Source organism: Apium graveolens, chromosome 4 (genome assembly GCF_009905375.1).
Source record: "Apium graveolens cultivar Ventura chromosome 4, ASM990537v1, whole genome shotgun sequence".
Lineage (NCBI taxonomy): Eukaryota > Viridiplantae > Streptophyta > Magnoliopsida > Apiales > Apiaceae > Apium > Apium graveolens.
The window spans coordinates 79377215-79392273 of record NC_133650.1 but is presented as its reverse complement, the minus strand read 5'-3'; the positions used below and the strand labels follow the sequence as shown (position 1 = coordinate 79392273).

Sequence of the window (15059 nt, the reverse complement as noted above, 5' to 3'; positions counted from 1 at the left end):
CTTTGTTGATCATCCGTCGGGTAGCTATTTGTCACTTGACTCCATTACACTTATACAGAATTACAAGACATCTCATATTTACAATTAATCAACCTATTCTGCATATCCACTAGTAGTCAACATGACCCATATACTCCTACAGAATCTACACAAAGTTATTTGCAGAAATATGCTACAATACTTATTTGTTACATAAGCTACTCACTTGGTGGATGTCAAATTGTCATCCGTCGGGACTATATTAAATCATCTGTCGGGACTATGTTTGATTATCCATCGAGTGCTACAAAATTCACTAAGTTAAATCTACTTAAGGTGTTTTGTTTAATTTTTCATCAAGTTCATAACATATTCCTAATAATCTCCCCCAATTTATGTCTACTGGAATTGTAGCCATAAATTAAGAGAAACTTGATGATAACAAAACATCCTAAAGATACATATTGAAAGGTAGTAGATAAAACTGATATGTGCTGCAATATTTACTGAAAATTGAACAAAGCAAAGTATACAAAGAATTCTAGCAATCAATTTTCAAGGTGCTCCTCTAGTCTGAGCAGATAAATCTATTTCCTTGATTGTCAGGATTTCTTCCCAAGCCTTCTGTTGTTTTCCTCTATTTGACTCTGGAGTTGTCTGTGGAATTCAAGTTCATCAGCTTCAGATAAATCCAATATTTCTTACATTTCCAAAAGAGTCTCATTGCTAGAGATACTCAGTTGGTCATCCAGTCTGAAGAATCTTCTAACTCCCTTATCATCCATGAATTCCATCAGCCAATAAGGCCTCAAATGCACTCTCTTTCCTGTGAAGGGAATAGACAGAGTTTTTGGAAGTGCATCTTTGGCTCTATTGCTCCTTAGCTCCTCTATTTTCTTTAGGACTATTCTCCTTGCAGTCACATTAAATCCAAAGTTCTTCTTGAAGGATGAATAGACCTTTATCAGTACAGATTGGCTTTCTTGAAGAATCCTGTGAAGTGCCCATGTGATCTTTTTCCCTCCCTTATACTTGAACACTAGCCTTTCAGGAAGATGTCTGTAGGCATCAATCCCTCTTACTTCTTCCAATTCTTCCAAGTAGAGGTTTATTTGAGAGAACTCCTTGATGTCACAGATGTATAAGAGATCCTTCTTATTGACTGTGTGTTAGATATATTTGATAATGTCATGGCTAATATGTTTTATGTTTAGCTTTCAGATCTTACTTGAACATGATAAATCAGTACTTAACTGTTGATCAGTACTTATACTGGAAGTCAGGAATTAAGGATATCAGTACTTATGTTATCAGGAGATAATCATCAGAAGATAAATATCAGAACTTAAGTGCTGAAGGACAATCAGATAAGGACAGTAGCTGATTAAAGGAAAGAAGATCAAGATAAACATAAGAAGAGATATGCATGAAGAAGGAATTCTGTAAAGAATGGAATACTTGAAAGAAAAGATATCTGATTGATATATTTTAGGAAGCAGAATTATATTCCATATCAATTAGCGATTATCTTGTAACTGTGTAGTATATAAACACATACATAGGGTTTACACTAAAAGTGTTATCATTATTAGAGAAGATTATTCATTGTAACCCTAGCAGCTCTCGTGATATTTTTTCATCACTGAGAGGTAACAGTTCCATACTGTAACAGAGTTTATTGTTTCAATAAAGTTTGTTTTCTGTTACTTAAGTTCTTAAAGTTCGATTTGAGTGTACTATACACTGTATTCACCCCCTCTACAGTGTGTGTGTGACCTAACAATTGGTATCAGAGCCTATCTGTTAACATACATACAGTTAAAGATCCAAACACAATCATGTCGGACACAGAAACTCCAACTAAGCCTACCAAAACTGAGGAATCACCAAAGACACAAATTCAGAGTCGGTATGAGACCATCAGAGTTCCCATACTGAGACCATCTGAATATCCCATATGGAAGGTAAGGATGACCATGTTCCTGGAAGCAACAGATCCAGAATACCTTGATAGAATTAAGGAAGGCCCTCACAAACCAACCAAGCTCGCTGTTGCAGTTGCAGGTGAAGCAGCAAAGACCGTACCAAAAGAGAAGAGTGATTATACTGTTGAAGACATAGCATTAATTGCTAAGGATGCTAAGGTACGACACTTACTGTATAGTGCCATTGATAATGTAATGTCAAACAGGGTAATCAACTGCAAGACTGCTAAGGAAATATGGGATGCTCTGGAAACAAGGTGTCAGGGAACTGACACAATTAAGAAGAACATGAAGACAATACTCACTCAAGAGTATGAACACTTTGACTCAAAGACTAATGAGTCATTGAATGATTTATATGATAGATTTGTCAAACTTTTGAATGATTTGTCATTGGTTGATAAAGAGTATTATCTTGAAGATTCAAACCTTAAGTTCCTGTTAGCTCTTCCTGAATGCTGGGATTTGAAGGCAACGACAATAAGAGACAACTACAATCTTGATGAAACAACTCTTGACAAAATCTATGGAATGCTCAAGACTCATGAGCTGGAGATGGAACAAAGAAGCAAGAGGAAAGGAGAAAAGTCAAGGACAGTTGCTCTTAAGGCTGAAGAAGAATTCCCCAAAGCAGCTTCCTCAAAGAAAGATAAGGGTAAAGCTCTTTTCATAAAGTCTGATACTGAGTCATCAAGTTCTGAGAGTGATGATGACTCAGATTCTGAAAGCTTGCCTGAGACTGATGCTGATGAGGAGATGATGAAGCTGTGTGCTCTTATGGTGAAAGGAATCACAAAGATTGCATACAGGAAGTTCAGGAAGGGAAAGAAGTTTTCCAGGAAAGGCATAAGTTCTGATAAGAAGAATTTCAGAAGATCTGAAGGCAGAGGAGGAAAGTCTGAAAGAGGAGATTACACCAATGTTAAATGCTAAAACTGTGGTGAGAAAGACCACATATCTCCTGACTGCAAGAAGGTAAAGGGTGACAAAGGCAAGGCTCTTGTCACAAAGCAGAAAAGCTGGACAGACACCTCAGACTCTGAAAGTGAGGAAAACTATGCATTGATGGCAAATGCTGATAAAGAAGGTGCTGAGAGCAGTTCTGAAGCTGCTGAAACAAAGGTACCTCAAACTACTTATGCTTTTCATACTGATGATATTAATGAGTTGAGAAGATATCTTAAAACCATGTTTGTTAGTTATAGAGATCAAACTTTAACATGTGAAAGATTAACTTCTGAAAATCTTGCATTTAAGAAAAGAAATGATTTCTTAGAAAAAGAGTTAGTCATGTTCCATCAAACTCAGAAGGATAGAGATGATGCTTTTTTATGTTAGGAATGAAGTGCTAAAATTAAATGAATCTCTAAAAACTGAGTTAGAAAAGGAAAGAGAGATTATCAAGACTTGGACTAACTCTGGCAAAATAACTCAAAATTTGCTAAGTAGTGGAAACTGGAAAGAGGGCTTAGGTTATGGAGAAGATAAGAAAGATAAAGGAACTGAAGAAATTAAGTCTGTTGATAAGCAAAAGCCAAAGTTAAAACCTGTTAAGTTTGTAACTGTAAAGTCTGAAAATGAAAAATCAGAAGTTACAAAGAAATTAACTTCTGACAAAGTAAAACAGGAAAAGACAGCTTAAGTGAACATAGGCTTAATGACAAAGAAGCAGCTTAAGCATAAGCTGAAAGATGTCAAGAATGCAAACAAGGTAAAATCACCTAGGAAAAATAGGAATGGAAAGGAGGGTGTGAATAAAAGCAATAATTATAAACCTGTTCCTGATGCTTCTAGGAAAACATGTCATAACTGTGGAAGTTCTAACCATCTGGCTTCTTTTTGCAGGAAGAATAAGAATATTAACTCCTTACCTTCAAAGTCAGGAGTTAAGAGTCAGTCTGTTAGATACAAACCACAAAATCCTTGTTTTCATTGTGGTAGTTTATGGCATTCCATTTATACTTGTAAGGAATATCATAGCTTGTACTATGATTATTATCAAATAAAACCTTATTTGAAGAAAGTTTTCATTGTTCCTTCTAGTGTAAATTCTGATTCAAAGTCTGATAGTGTAAGTTCTGATAAGAAAATTGTTAACATAAACTCTGATGCTAAATCCGCTGCAAATGATAATAAACTTAATAAGGCCAAAGGATCCAAGCAAGTCTGGGTCCTTAAAATTAATAATTAGTGGTCTTTGTGATTGCAGGGCAACAAGAAAAATATTCTAGTTCTGGACAGTGGATGTTCAGGACATATGACTGGAAATAAGGCCCTGCTATCAGACTTTGTGGAGAAAGCTGGCCCAAGTGTTTCTTATAGAGATGGCAACATTGGAAAAACATTGGGATATGGCAATATCAATCTTGGAAATGTCATAATTAAACAAGTAGCTCTAGTCTCAGGACTTAAACACAACCTACTGAGTATAAGTCAAATCTGTGACAGAGGTTATCATGTTGATTTCTTTGAAGAACACTGTGAAATTGTGAGTAAATCTAAAGGCAAAGTTGTTCTGAAAGGATACAGGCGTGGTAACATTTATGAAGCTAAGCTTTCAACAAGTACTGATGGTTCTGCAATCTATCTGATGAGTAGAGCATCAATTGAAGAAAGTTGGAATTGGCATAAGAAACTCTCTCATTTAAATTTCAACAATATAAATGAACTGGTCAAGAAAGATCTTGTGAGAGGATTGCCAAACACAGTATTTGCTCTTGATGGTCTTTGTGATTCATGTCAGAAAGCCAAATAAAGAAAATCTTCATTCAAGAGCAAGACTGAATCATCAATTCTTGAGCCTTATCATCTACTACATGTTGATCTATTTGGTACAGTAAATGTCATGTCCATTCCAAAGAAGAAGTATGCGTTGGTCATAGTGGATGAGTTCACCAGATACACATGGGTGTATTTCTTGCATACAAAAAGTGAAACTGCATCAACCTTGATTGATCATATCAAACATCTGGATAAAATGGTCAAAGATTCTGTGAAAGTTTTAAGGAGTGATAATGGCACTGAGTTTAAGAATTTGATAATGGAAGAGTTCTGCAAAAGCCATGGAATAAAGCAGGACTTTTCTGCTCCTGGAACTCCACAGCAAAATGGAGTTGTTGAAAGGAAGAATAGAACTCTCATTGAAGCTGCACGTACAATGCTTGAAGAAGCAAAGCTTCCAACCTATTTCTGGGCTGAAGCTGTGCAGACTGCTTGTTTTACTCAAAATGCAACACTCATTAACAAGCATGGAAAAACACCATATGAGATGGTGAAGAAAAAGAAGCCAAATCTGAAATATTTTCATGTATTTGGATGCAAGTGTTTTGTTCTCAAGACTCATCCTGAACAGCTATCAAAGTTTGATCTAAAAGCTGATGAAGGAACCTTTGTTGGATATCCACTTTCCATAAAAGCCTTCAAAGTCTATAATTTGAGAACAAAAGTGGTCATGGAATCTATCAATGTCTCTTTTGATGACAAAAAGATTACTGGTCTTGAAGATTTCATTGACCATGATCAGCTGAGATTTGAAAATGAAGACTCAAATTCTGATACAGAAAATCCTGAGAGTCTAAGTCCTGATACTGTAAACTCTGATGGATTAAACTCTGATGTTATTGAAACTGTGGAGACTACGTCAAAGGAAGATGCACCTATGCAGGGGGAGCATACTCAAGATCCTACCACATCTCAAGAAACATCAGAACATGCATCTGGCTCTTCAAGTTCTGATTCGTCAAGTTTTGATAAGCCAAGTTCTGATAGTGCTGAAAATCTAAATACTGAAGAATCCAACTCAGAGAGCATAGTTTCAGGGGGAGCATCAGAAAATGAAAATGAAAATAGCATGGATCATGGGGGAGCATCCAGTTCTAGAGAAAACCTTCCATCTGCAAGGAAGTGGACAAAATCACATACACCTGATTTGATAATTGGAAATCCTGATGTAGGTGTCAGAACTAGAATAGGTACTTCAAATGAATGTCTTTACAATTCTTTTCTCTCTCAGACTGAGCCAAAGAAAGTGGAAGAAGCTCTTCAAGATGCTGATTGGGTGCAAGCAATGCAGGAAGAGTTGAATGAATTTGAAAGAAACAAAGTCTGGACCCTAGTGCCAAGACCAAAGAATAGATCTGTTGTTGGTACAAAGTGGGTATTCAGAAATAAAACTGACAGTGATGGCATAATTACAAGGAATAAGGCAAGGCTGGTTGCAAAAGGATATTCTCAACAGGAGGGAATTGATTATGATGAAACATTTGCACCAGTTGCTAGGTTAGAAGCCATAAGGATATTCTTGGCTTATGCTGCTCACAAAAAGTTTACTGTCTTTCAAATGGATGTGAAAAGTGCTTTTCTCAATGGAGAATTGGAGGAGGAGGTATATGTTGAACAACCTCCGGGTTTTGTAGATACCAAACATCCAGATTATGTCTACAGGCTTGATAAAGCACTTTATAGACTTAAGCAAGCTCCTAGAGCATGGTATGAGACTTTAGCTCAGTTTCTTCTGGAAAGTGGATTCAACAGAGGGACAATAGATAAAACACTGTTCTACCTCAACCATGGAAAGGACTTACTTCTAGTCCAGATTTATGTTGATGATATCATTTTTGGATCTACAAATGACAAACTTTGCAAAAAGTTTGCCAAACTAATGCAGTCAAGATATCAGATGAGTATGATGGGGGAACTTAGCTATTTTCTGGGCCTTCAAGTCAAGCAGAATGAGGAAGGCACTTTTATTTGTCAAACCAAGTACACCAGAAACTTGCTGCAGAAATTTGAAATGCAAGATTGTTCCAGTGCATCCACTCCAATGGCCACTGCGACAAAACTGGATAAGGATACCGGTAAATCAGTAGATATTACTGACTACAGAGGTATGATTGGCTCTCTACTCTATCTAACTGCTAGTAGACCTGATATCATGTATGCTACCTGTCTTTGTGCAAGATTTCAAGCAGATCCAAGAGAACCTCACTTAACAGCTGTAAAAAGAATCTTTAAGTATCTTAAAGGAACAGCTGCTCTGGGATTATGGTATCCTAGAGAATCAGATTTCAAACTAATAGGTTACTCAGATGCAGATTTTGCAGGTTGCAAAATTGACAGGAAAAGCACAAGGGGAAGCTGCCAATTTCTTGGAGGCAGATTGGTTTCTTGGTACAGCAAGAAACAAAAGTCAATTTCCACATCAACTGCAGAAGCAGAGTATATTGCTGCAGGAAGCTGTTGTACACAGATTCTTTGGATGAAGAATCAGTTACTGGATTATGGGTTAACATATTTCAAAATCCCTATTTACTGTGATAATCAAAGTGCTATTGCTATGACAGGTAATCCAGTTCAACACTCTATGACAAAGCACATCAGCATCAGGTACCACTTCATCAGGGAACATGTGGATGAAGGTACAGTGGAATTGCATTTTGTTCCCACAGATCAACAACTAGCAGATATCTTCACAAAACCACTGTGTGAAGCTACTTTTACAAGATTGGTAAATGAACTTGGAATGGTTTCAGGTTCTTTCTCTAAATCTGCTTAGTCTTGTTCTGTGTTATCAGACTTTATGCTCAGTATTTATAGAATTAATCTCATTGTGTATTCTGTGCTTAATTGATAAATGTCTTTCAGTACTGACTGTTGTCTGATATATGTTTCTAAACTCTGATAAGTGATATGTCTGTTCAAGTACCTATTCAATCCTATGAGGATAACTGTGCTAGATACTGACCTAGTAGTCTTCAATAAACAAATGATTCCATGTAAGAAGTAATTATTTCAGTGGAAACCCTATGACACTAGCAAATTCTGATAATTGAGCTTAGTTAAGTTTACTTTTTATATCTTATTACTAAGTCATAAATTAGAATAATGCTACTCATCTGTTAAGTTCTGATACTAGTAAAACTGCTGAATGTACTAAGTGCTGATAAACCTCACTTATCAAAAGAAAAAGCAAAAAGATCAAAGAATAAAATCAGGTACTCCTTTGAGGTCTAGAGTAAAAATGTGGAAGGGACGACCCAAGTGCATTGCTAGTATTAAGTAGATATGCATTAGAAAAGCAAAATATTTTCTTGGTGACTTTTCACACTCTATGATTACTGGAGAAATACTCTGATAATAGCATAAATTCTGATAAACAGTCGTGACTCACTTACACTGAGAAGCCACTGTAAAATAGAATTTCAAAAGATGCATAAAATTAGCACAAAACAGTTGAGGTGGACTCAAGCATGAACTCATTCATCAGTAGGTTTCAGGACAATGACAGCTCTTTAGCAAAATTTTAGTTATGCCTTATTTCTAAGATTTACTGAAGTGAATCAGACTTTACTCTTTGTCTGTTATTTAGCTTAATGCACACACTAATCACTCCATCTGAATGATGAAAATTTCTGTGGTGGTCTATGTTATTTTAGATAAACAGTCATTGTGTCATTATTGCACAAATTCTGAGGACAAGTTCTAGTTACACGTTCTGATGATTAAGTTCTGAAGTCTATAACTCAGAACTTGTATGAGGATTTACTAAGATGGGCATTCCTTTTTCGAGTTAAGAAATTATGTTCTGATGACTGTTAAGTTCTGGTATAGGTCTAAGTTCTGATTTCTCAGTCTAATCCTTTACTTGGCTTATCTGTGAATAAAATTTGATAACGGTCTCAGTTCGAACTAGAATATGTTGAAGTGGAAGATTAATAGTCACTATGATTAGGATTAATGGTATTCGTACTTGAACAGTCCACTATTTCTTGTTTCTTGTGCGTTTTAAACCATGATTCCTCTTTCCAATGAATGTTATTCTTTTTCAAAGTCTAGGGAGACGAGGTAGAATTAATTCTACCTGTCAGCATTCAATTCCTTTGCGTCTCCTGGCATTCTCTTGCCTATATAAGCAGCCACTTCACATCAGTCTTTCCATCAAATTCTTCTCACACACTTATCTTCATACTTCTTCTTTCAAAAACACAATGGTCAGATACAACATGTTTTTGAACTACCAAAACTTCAATATGGAGCTAAGCTGTGCCGAGTGGCAGCATGAATGGCATGTCACAGCCATTCCTGAGGAGATCTGGGACTCTGTCCCACAGGAGGTACCGACACACCTTCTGTTCTTCTATATGGGCTACCATCGCCATCTGGAGCGACTGGAGGAGGAAAGGCTGGAAGCTCTCCGCCAGCAAGAGTGAATCATCAAACTCGCCATTCTGTTTGTCGAGAGTAGGAAGAAGAAGATGACTTAATCTCGTCTTCTTCCTGTTTTTCTTCATCATCAGCTTTGTCAGGCTTCTTAGCTAGGACTAAGGCTGTTGATGTTAGGTTTAGAAGCTTAGGGAAAATCTTGTATAAGTATTGATGTAATTTCCATTTCATAAATGTATTGTCTTGATATATTAATGAAAGTTGTTTTTACTTCAAGATTTTGTCTCTGAGTTATTTTATCTTGTGTTGATAAATCCTGATTGATATTCTGATGACCATATAAATTTTGTTTTATATTAAGTTCTGATTCGTTTTCAGCACTTATCTAATTTATCTTGGTCATTTTCATGTGATTTATTTTCAGAATATTAATGATGCAGTGAAAAATACTTCAATCAGTGATAACAGTTTAAATTTTGAATTAAAACTGTTTCTATTGATAAATGGAACGGTTTTTCCTTGAAACTAGGCAAATGGGTAAGTAATGATTCCTGTTTTCTCGAGCCCAGTAACTGTCCGTTATTACTGCATGTCTGACAGGTGTCCAACGATAACATTTTTGTCCAGAGTATAAGTACAATAGAGAGAAGATTTCTTTAATCTTTTATTTTCTTCATATTTTATCTCTCTCCTTACTTTTACTCTCTTTCTCTTTATTTCTCACGTTGGTTTTTCATACAGACATTATCTCAAACACCTAACAGGCATACTTGAATCTCATTTTTTTTTCACATGGCACCTAAGGATTTAATCATTGATGGAGCTAAGTTTGTCCCCAACAACTATGCTGCAGTTCTTGATCACACTGAAGCTCCATCTGAATTGCACTTTGTGCAAGATCTTCTTGCACATAGTGAGGTTGGGTATGAATTAACACAGCCTGAATTCTTTTCAATCCAACAAGTTCTGAGGTTTTGGAGGAATGGACTTTTTGATGATGGTGGTCAACGTGGAACTCCCAGTATTATCTTCCAAGTGGGTGATTCATCTTTTGTAGTCACTCCTGGTACAGTACGCAGGGCTTTACATCTTCCAGAAGATTGTACTTTCTCAATTCTAGTGGACTCAGCCCTTCGGGAGTTAATGGCTGAATTGGGATATGAAAAGAGTCTGACGAAACTTGGACAGTTGAAATGGGCTAATATCAGAAGAGAATGGAGTTTCTTCTTTGATTGCATCACCAAAACTTTTGGGAACAAATGTTCGAATTTTGATGCTATTCCAATTATGAGTCAGCACATCGGGTATGCAATTATCAATCAAACTTATTTTGATTTTGCAACTGCTTTAATTGGTTTTATTGGGGATAGGATGACAGAGGATCGAGATGTTGTTTATTTTCTAGATTCTGTCAACTTATTTACACTTATTGTACTGATGAACCTCATTTAGTCAGCACTCAAACCCCACCTTTTAAGGTTGCAAAATGATACTTTAATGACCTGGTAAATGCTGATACTAAGAAAAAAGTGGTTAGATGTAACAACCCGCACTTCCGGACTATTAAATTCTAAATCGAAAACTAAAAATAAAATATATTATTACTCGATAATTCTAATAGATCACGAAATTCAAAGCAGCGGTCAAACTCAATAATCAAAATCATAAAAATAGAGACGCAGCTCCACAAATCCGATAATAATTGTCTAACAGATAATTAAATTTATTCTCTAAAAACAAAATCTTTATTCTAATTCAAATAGCACAAACGAAGCAGCACAGATCTCCACATAGTTCTCATTCCTTAATCTTAATATGCTCCAAATTCCGAACCTGAAATGTTAAAAGGGGTGAGCTACACAGCTCAGCAAGTACAAATTGACTAACTTTTAAACAGAAAAACAATGGGTGTTTTGATAAAACGATTTTTCTTAAAACAATAATAATTTTGTAAAACATTTTCTAAAATAAATCCAACCCAAAGTTTTATATTTTAAAATTCAGAATTTAAAACAGAACAGAGCAGAATTTATAACAGTACAGATTTTATAACAGATCTGAGCAGAATAAAACAGAACGAAACGATAATTCTTATAAATACCACAGTCTTGATCTACGGCCACACTTTGCCAGTAGCCGGCATCTAATTCTTATTCTTATTCTTTATACCACACTTTGCCAGTGGTCGGCATCTAAAGTTCAATAATTACGCGCCCTTAATAGGTATCTAAAGTTGCACACTTGTGCGCCTACTAAGGGTATCTAAGGCTAGTTCCGGAACTATAGCGTAAATTACGAACGGTTCGAAAACGTAGAGACTGGGTTCTAAAATTCACAAATACTTATATCTTATAATTTCGAAATCAAAGTTTTTATATCTTATATGAAATTAAAAACAGAACTGAAATATCTTTTCGGAAATTTAAAAGTAAGTCAAAAGGTACTTACCTCAAAGCCTGACCAGATCTGAATTTACTCTTTTTGACCCTCTAAACGATATTTTCTTGAAAAACACGAAACACGAAAGCTGAAGATAACGAAAAGACCTTTCTGAAAAGTCCAGAATCACTGAATTCTGACTTACGATGAATTTTCTACGAATTTTACAAGACAGCTGATTTTTGCTGAGAAAGTCCTACGAATTTTAATGATAAAAACAAGGAATACGAATATGGTGTATTTATAACGATACAAAACCCTATATCTTAACTAGGAAATAATAATATTTCCTCCTAAAGATTTACAACCTCTCCAAGTAAATTCCATAAATAAAATATTTAATACACACAATTACCTAAACTAAAAAAATTTCGATTTTCTAAATTATTCTTACACTTATTTCCACAAATAACAAATCTTTTCACAAATCAACTACCTTGCACAAAATGTTTTCAGAATATTCTAATTTTAAAATATTTATCTAGACAAATTAATATCTAATTTCTAATAAATAAATTAAAAATAAAATTACGAATTTTACATTCTTCCCTCCTTAAAAGAATTTGGTCCCCAAATTCACATAACATAAATAAATTAAATAAGTCACTAAAGAAAAGAAATCATACCTTAATTGCGATAGTTGTCATTTCCTGTCAGCTGAAACACACGTCCTTTGCCCATCTTGTTATCTGCTTCCTTCCTTGGTGGCGGTGGCGGATTGTGCGGACAATTCGAAATCTTATGTCCTACTTCTCCGCAATGAAAACAAGCACCTGTATTCCAACGACAGACTTTGTCCGGATGATTCTTGCCGCACCTGGTACACGTCTCTCGATCACCTTGACCCCCGATGTTATCGTACACGTGTGGCTTCTTGAGTGGTCCCCCTTGAAAAGATTGCCCACTAGTTTGAGTGAACCGCCTCTTATTCCAACTGCCAGACGCCTTTTCAGATTCTGCCAAGCCCCTTTCGATCACTAACGCCTTGTTGAGGACAGCCTCGTACGTCTGAAGTTCAAACGACGCCACTGAATTCCTGATGTCACTTCGAAGTCCCTCCTCTAATCTTCGTGCTCGACTGCTCTCATCTGCTACTAGGGTCGACGCGTACTTCGCAAGCTTTGCAAATTCTGCTTCGTATTCAATGACGGTTCTTCCACCTTGTTGAAGTCGAATGAAGTCCCTCTCTTTCTGCAGACGAACTGTTCTCGGAAAGTACTTGTCCTCTAAAGCCTTCTTGAACCTTGCCCAAGTGTACGGTTCATGATTTTCTTCAAGATTTGTCGTCTCATTCTTCCTCTTTTCCATAAGCCACCAGTCGTAAGCGCTTCCTTGCAATTGGTACACAGCTAAGGTCACCTTCTGTTCCTCATTGCTCCCCAGAAGTCCGAAAGCTTTTTCCATCTCTTGGATCCACATCTCAACGATAGCCGGGTCTGTAGCTCCATCAAAAGTTGGCGGGTTCAAACGCTTGAATTGAGAGACGATGTTGGGCTTCGGTTGCTGATTCACAAGTACAGCTAGAGTTTCAGCCAGCTGGTCAAAGACGTTTCCTCCTTCATCATTATTGCCCTGATTTTCATTGTTGTTCTGATTTTCTCCATCCATCTTTACTAGAACACACAAAACAAATTCTAAACTTATAGTCAATAATCAAAAAAAACACAAAAGTCAAACATATCAAATAATCACACAAATAAATGCCCTAAATCCAAAATAATTTTCTAAGACCTATACGATAGTCTAAAGGATCGCATCCTAGGGAATGTACTAGTCCCATACCTAATACACTCCGAAGGACAGCCTGCTCTGATACCAACTGTAACAACCCGCACTTCCGGACTATTAAATTCTAAATCGAAAACTAAAAATAAAATATATTATTACTCGATAATTCTAATAGATCACGAAATTCAAAGCAGCGGTCAAACTCAATAATCAAAATCATAAAAATAGAGACGCAGCTCCACAAATCCGATAATAATTGTCTAACAGATAATTAAATTTATTCTCTAAAAACAAAATCTTTATTCTAATTCAAATAGCACAAACGAAGCAGCACAGATCTCCACATAGTTCTCATTCCTTAATCTTAATATGCTCCAAATTCCGAACCTGAAATGTTAAAAGGGGTGAGCTACACAGCTCAGCAAGTACAAATTGACTAACTTTTAAACAGAAAAACAATGGGTGTTTTGATAAAACGATTTTTCTTAAAACAATAATAATTTTGTAAAACATTTTCTAAAATAAATCCAACCCAAAGTTTTATATTTTAAAATTCAGAATTTAAAACAGAACAGAGCAGAATTTATAACAGTACAGATTTTATAACAGATCTGAGCAGAATAAAACAGAACGAAACGATAATTCTTATAAATACCACAGTCTTGATCTACGGCCACACTTTGCCAGTAGCCGGCATCTAATTCTTATTCTTATTCTTTATACCACACTTTGCCAGTGGTCGGCATCTAAAGTTCAATAATTACGCGCCCTTAATAGGTATCTAAAGTTGCACACTTGTGCGCCTACTAAGGGTATCTAAGGCTAGTTCCGGAACTATAGCGTAAATTACGAACGGTTCGAAAACGTAGAGACTGGGTTCTAAAATTCACAAATACTTATATCTTATAATTTCGAAATCAAAGTTTTTATATCTTATATGAAATTAAAAACAGAACTGAAATATCTTTTCGGAAATTTAAAAGTAAGTCAAAAGGTACTTACCTCAAAGCCTGACCAGATCTGAATTTACTCTTTTTGACCCTCTAAACGATATTTTCTTGAAAAACACGAAACACGAAAGCTGAAGATAACGAAAAGACCTTTCTGAAAAGTCCAGAATCACTGAATTCTGACTTACGATGAATTTTCTACGAATTTTACAAGACAGCTGATTTTTGCTGAGAAAGTCCTACGAATTTTAATGATAAAAACAAGGAATACGAATATGGTGTATTTATAACGATACAAAACCCTATATCTCAACTAGGAAATAATAATATTTCCTCCTAAAGATTTACAACCTCTCCAAGTAAATTCCATAAATAAAATATTTAATACACACAATTACCTAAACTAAAAAAATTTCGATTTTCTAAATTATTCTTACACTTATTTCCACAAATAACAAATCTTTTCACAAATCAACTACCTTGCACAAAATGTTTTCAGAATATTCTAATTTTAAAATATTTATCTAGACAAATTAATATCTAATTTCTAATAAATAAATTAAAAATAAAATTACGAATTTTACATTAGACCATTACAGATTCCTAAGTCTGTAAAACAGATCCTGGTAAATGCTGATCCTGATACTTATAGATCTGTTTACTCTGATGTCCAACCAACTCCAAACACCCAAAATCCATCAACCTCAGTACCTACCTCTCATTCTACTCAACCTACCCTCAGAACATATCTCAAATCCTATCTCTCCACTTCACAGACTGCTCGACCTTCATCTTCAGCACCTACTGTGAAATCTTC

General features: G+C 35.7%; 1 protein-coding gene across 1 annotated transcript; it reads right to left on the bottom strand.

Annotated features, from left to right (window-relative positions):
* Window positions 1-12191: 12191 nt before the first annotated feature.
* Window positions 12192-13172, bottom strand: LOC141718662 (uncharacterized). Its single transcript, XM_074521041.1, has one exon. The coding sequence runs from the start codon at window positions 13170-13172 to the stop codon at window positions 12192-12194; it is 981 nt and encodes a 326-aa protein (XP_074377142.1).
* Window positions 13173-15059: the final 1887 nt, after the last annotated feature.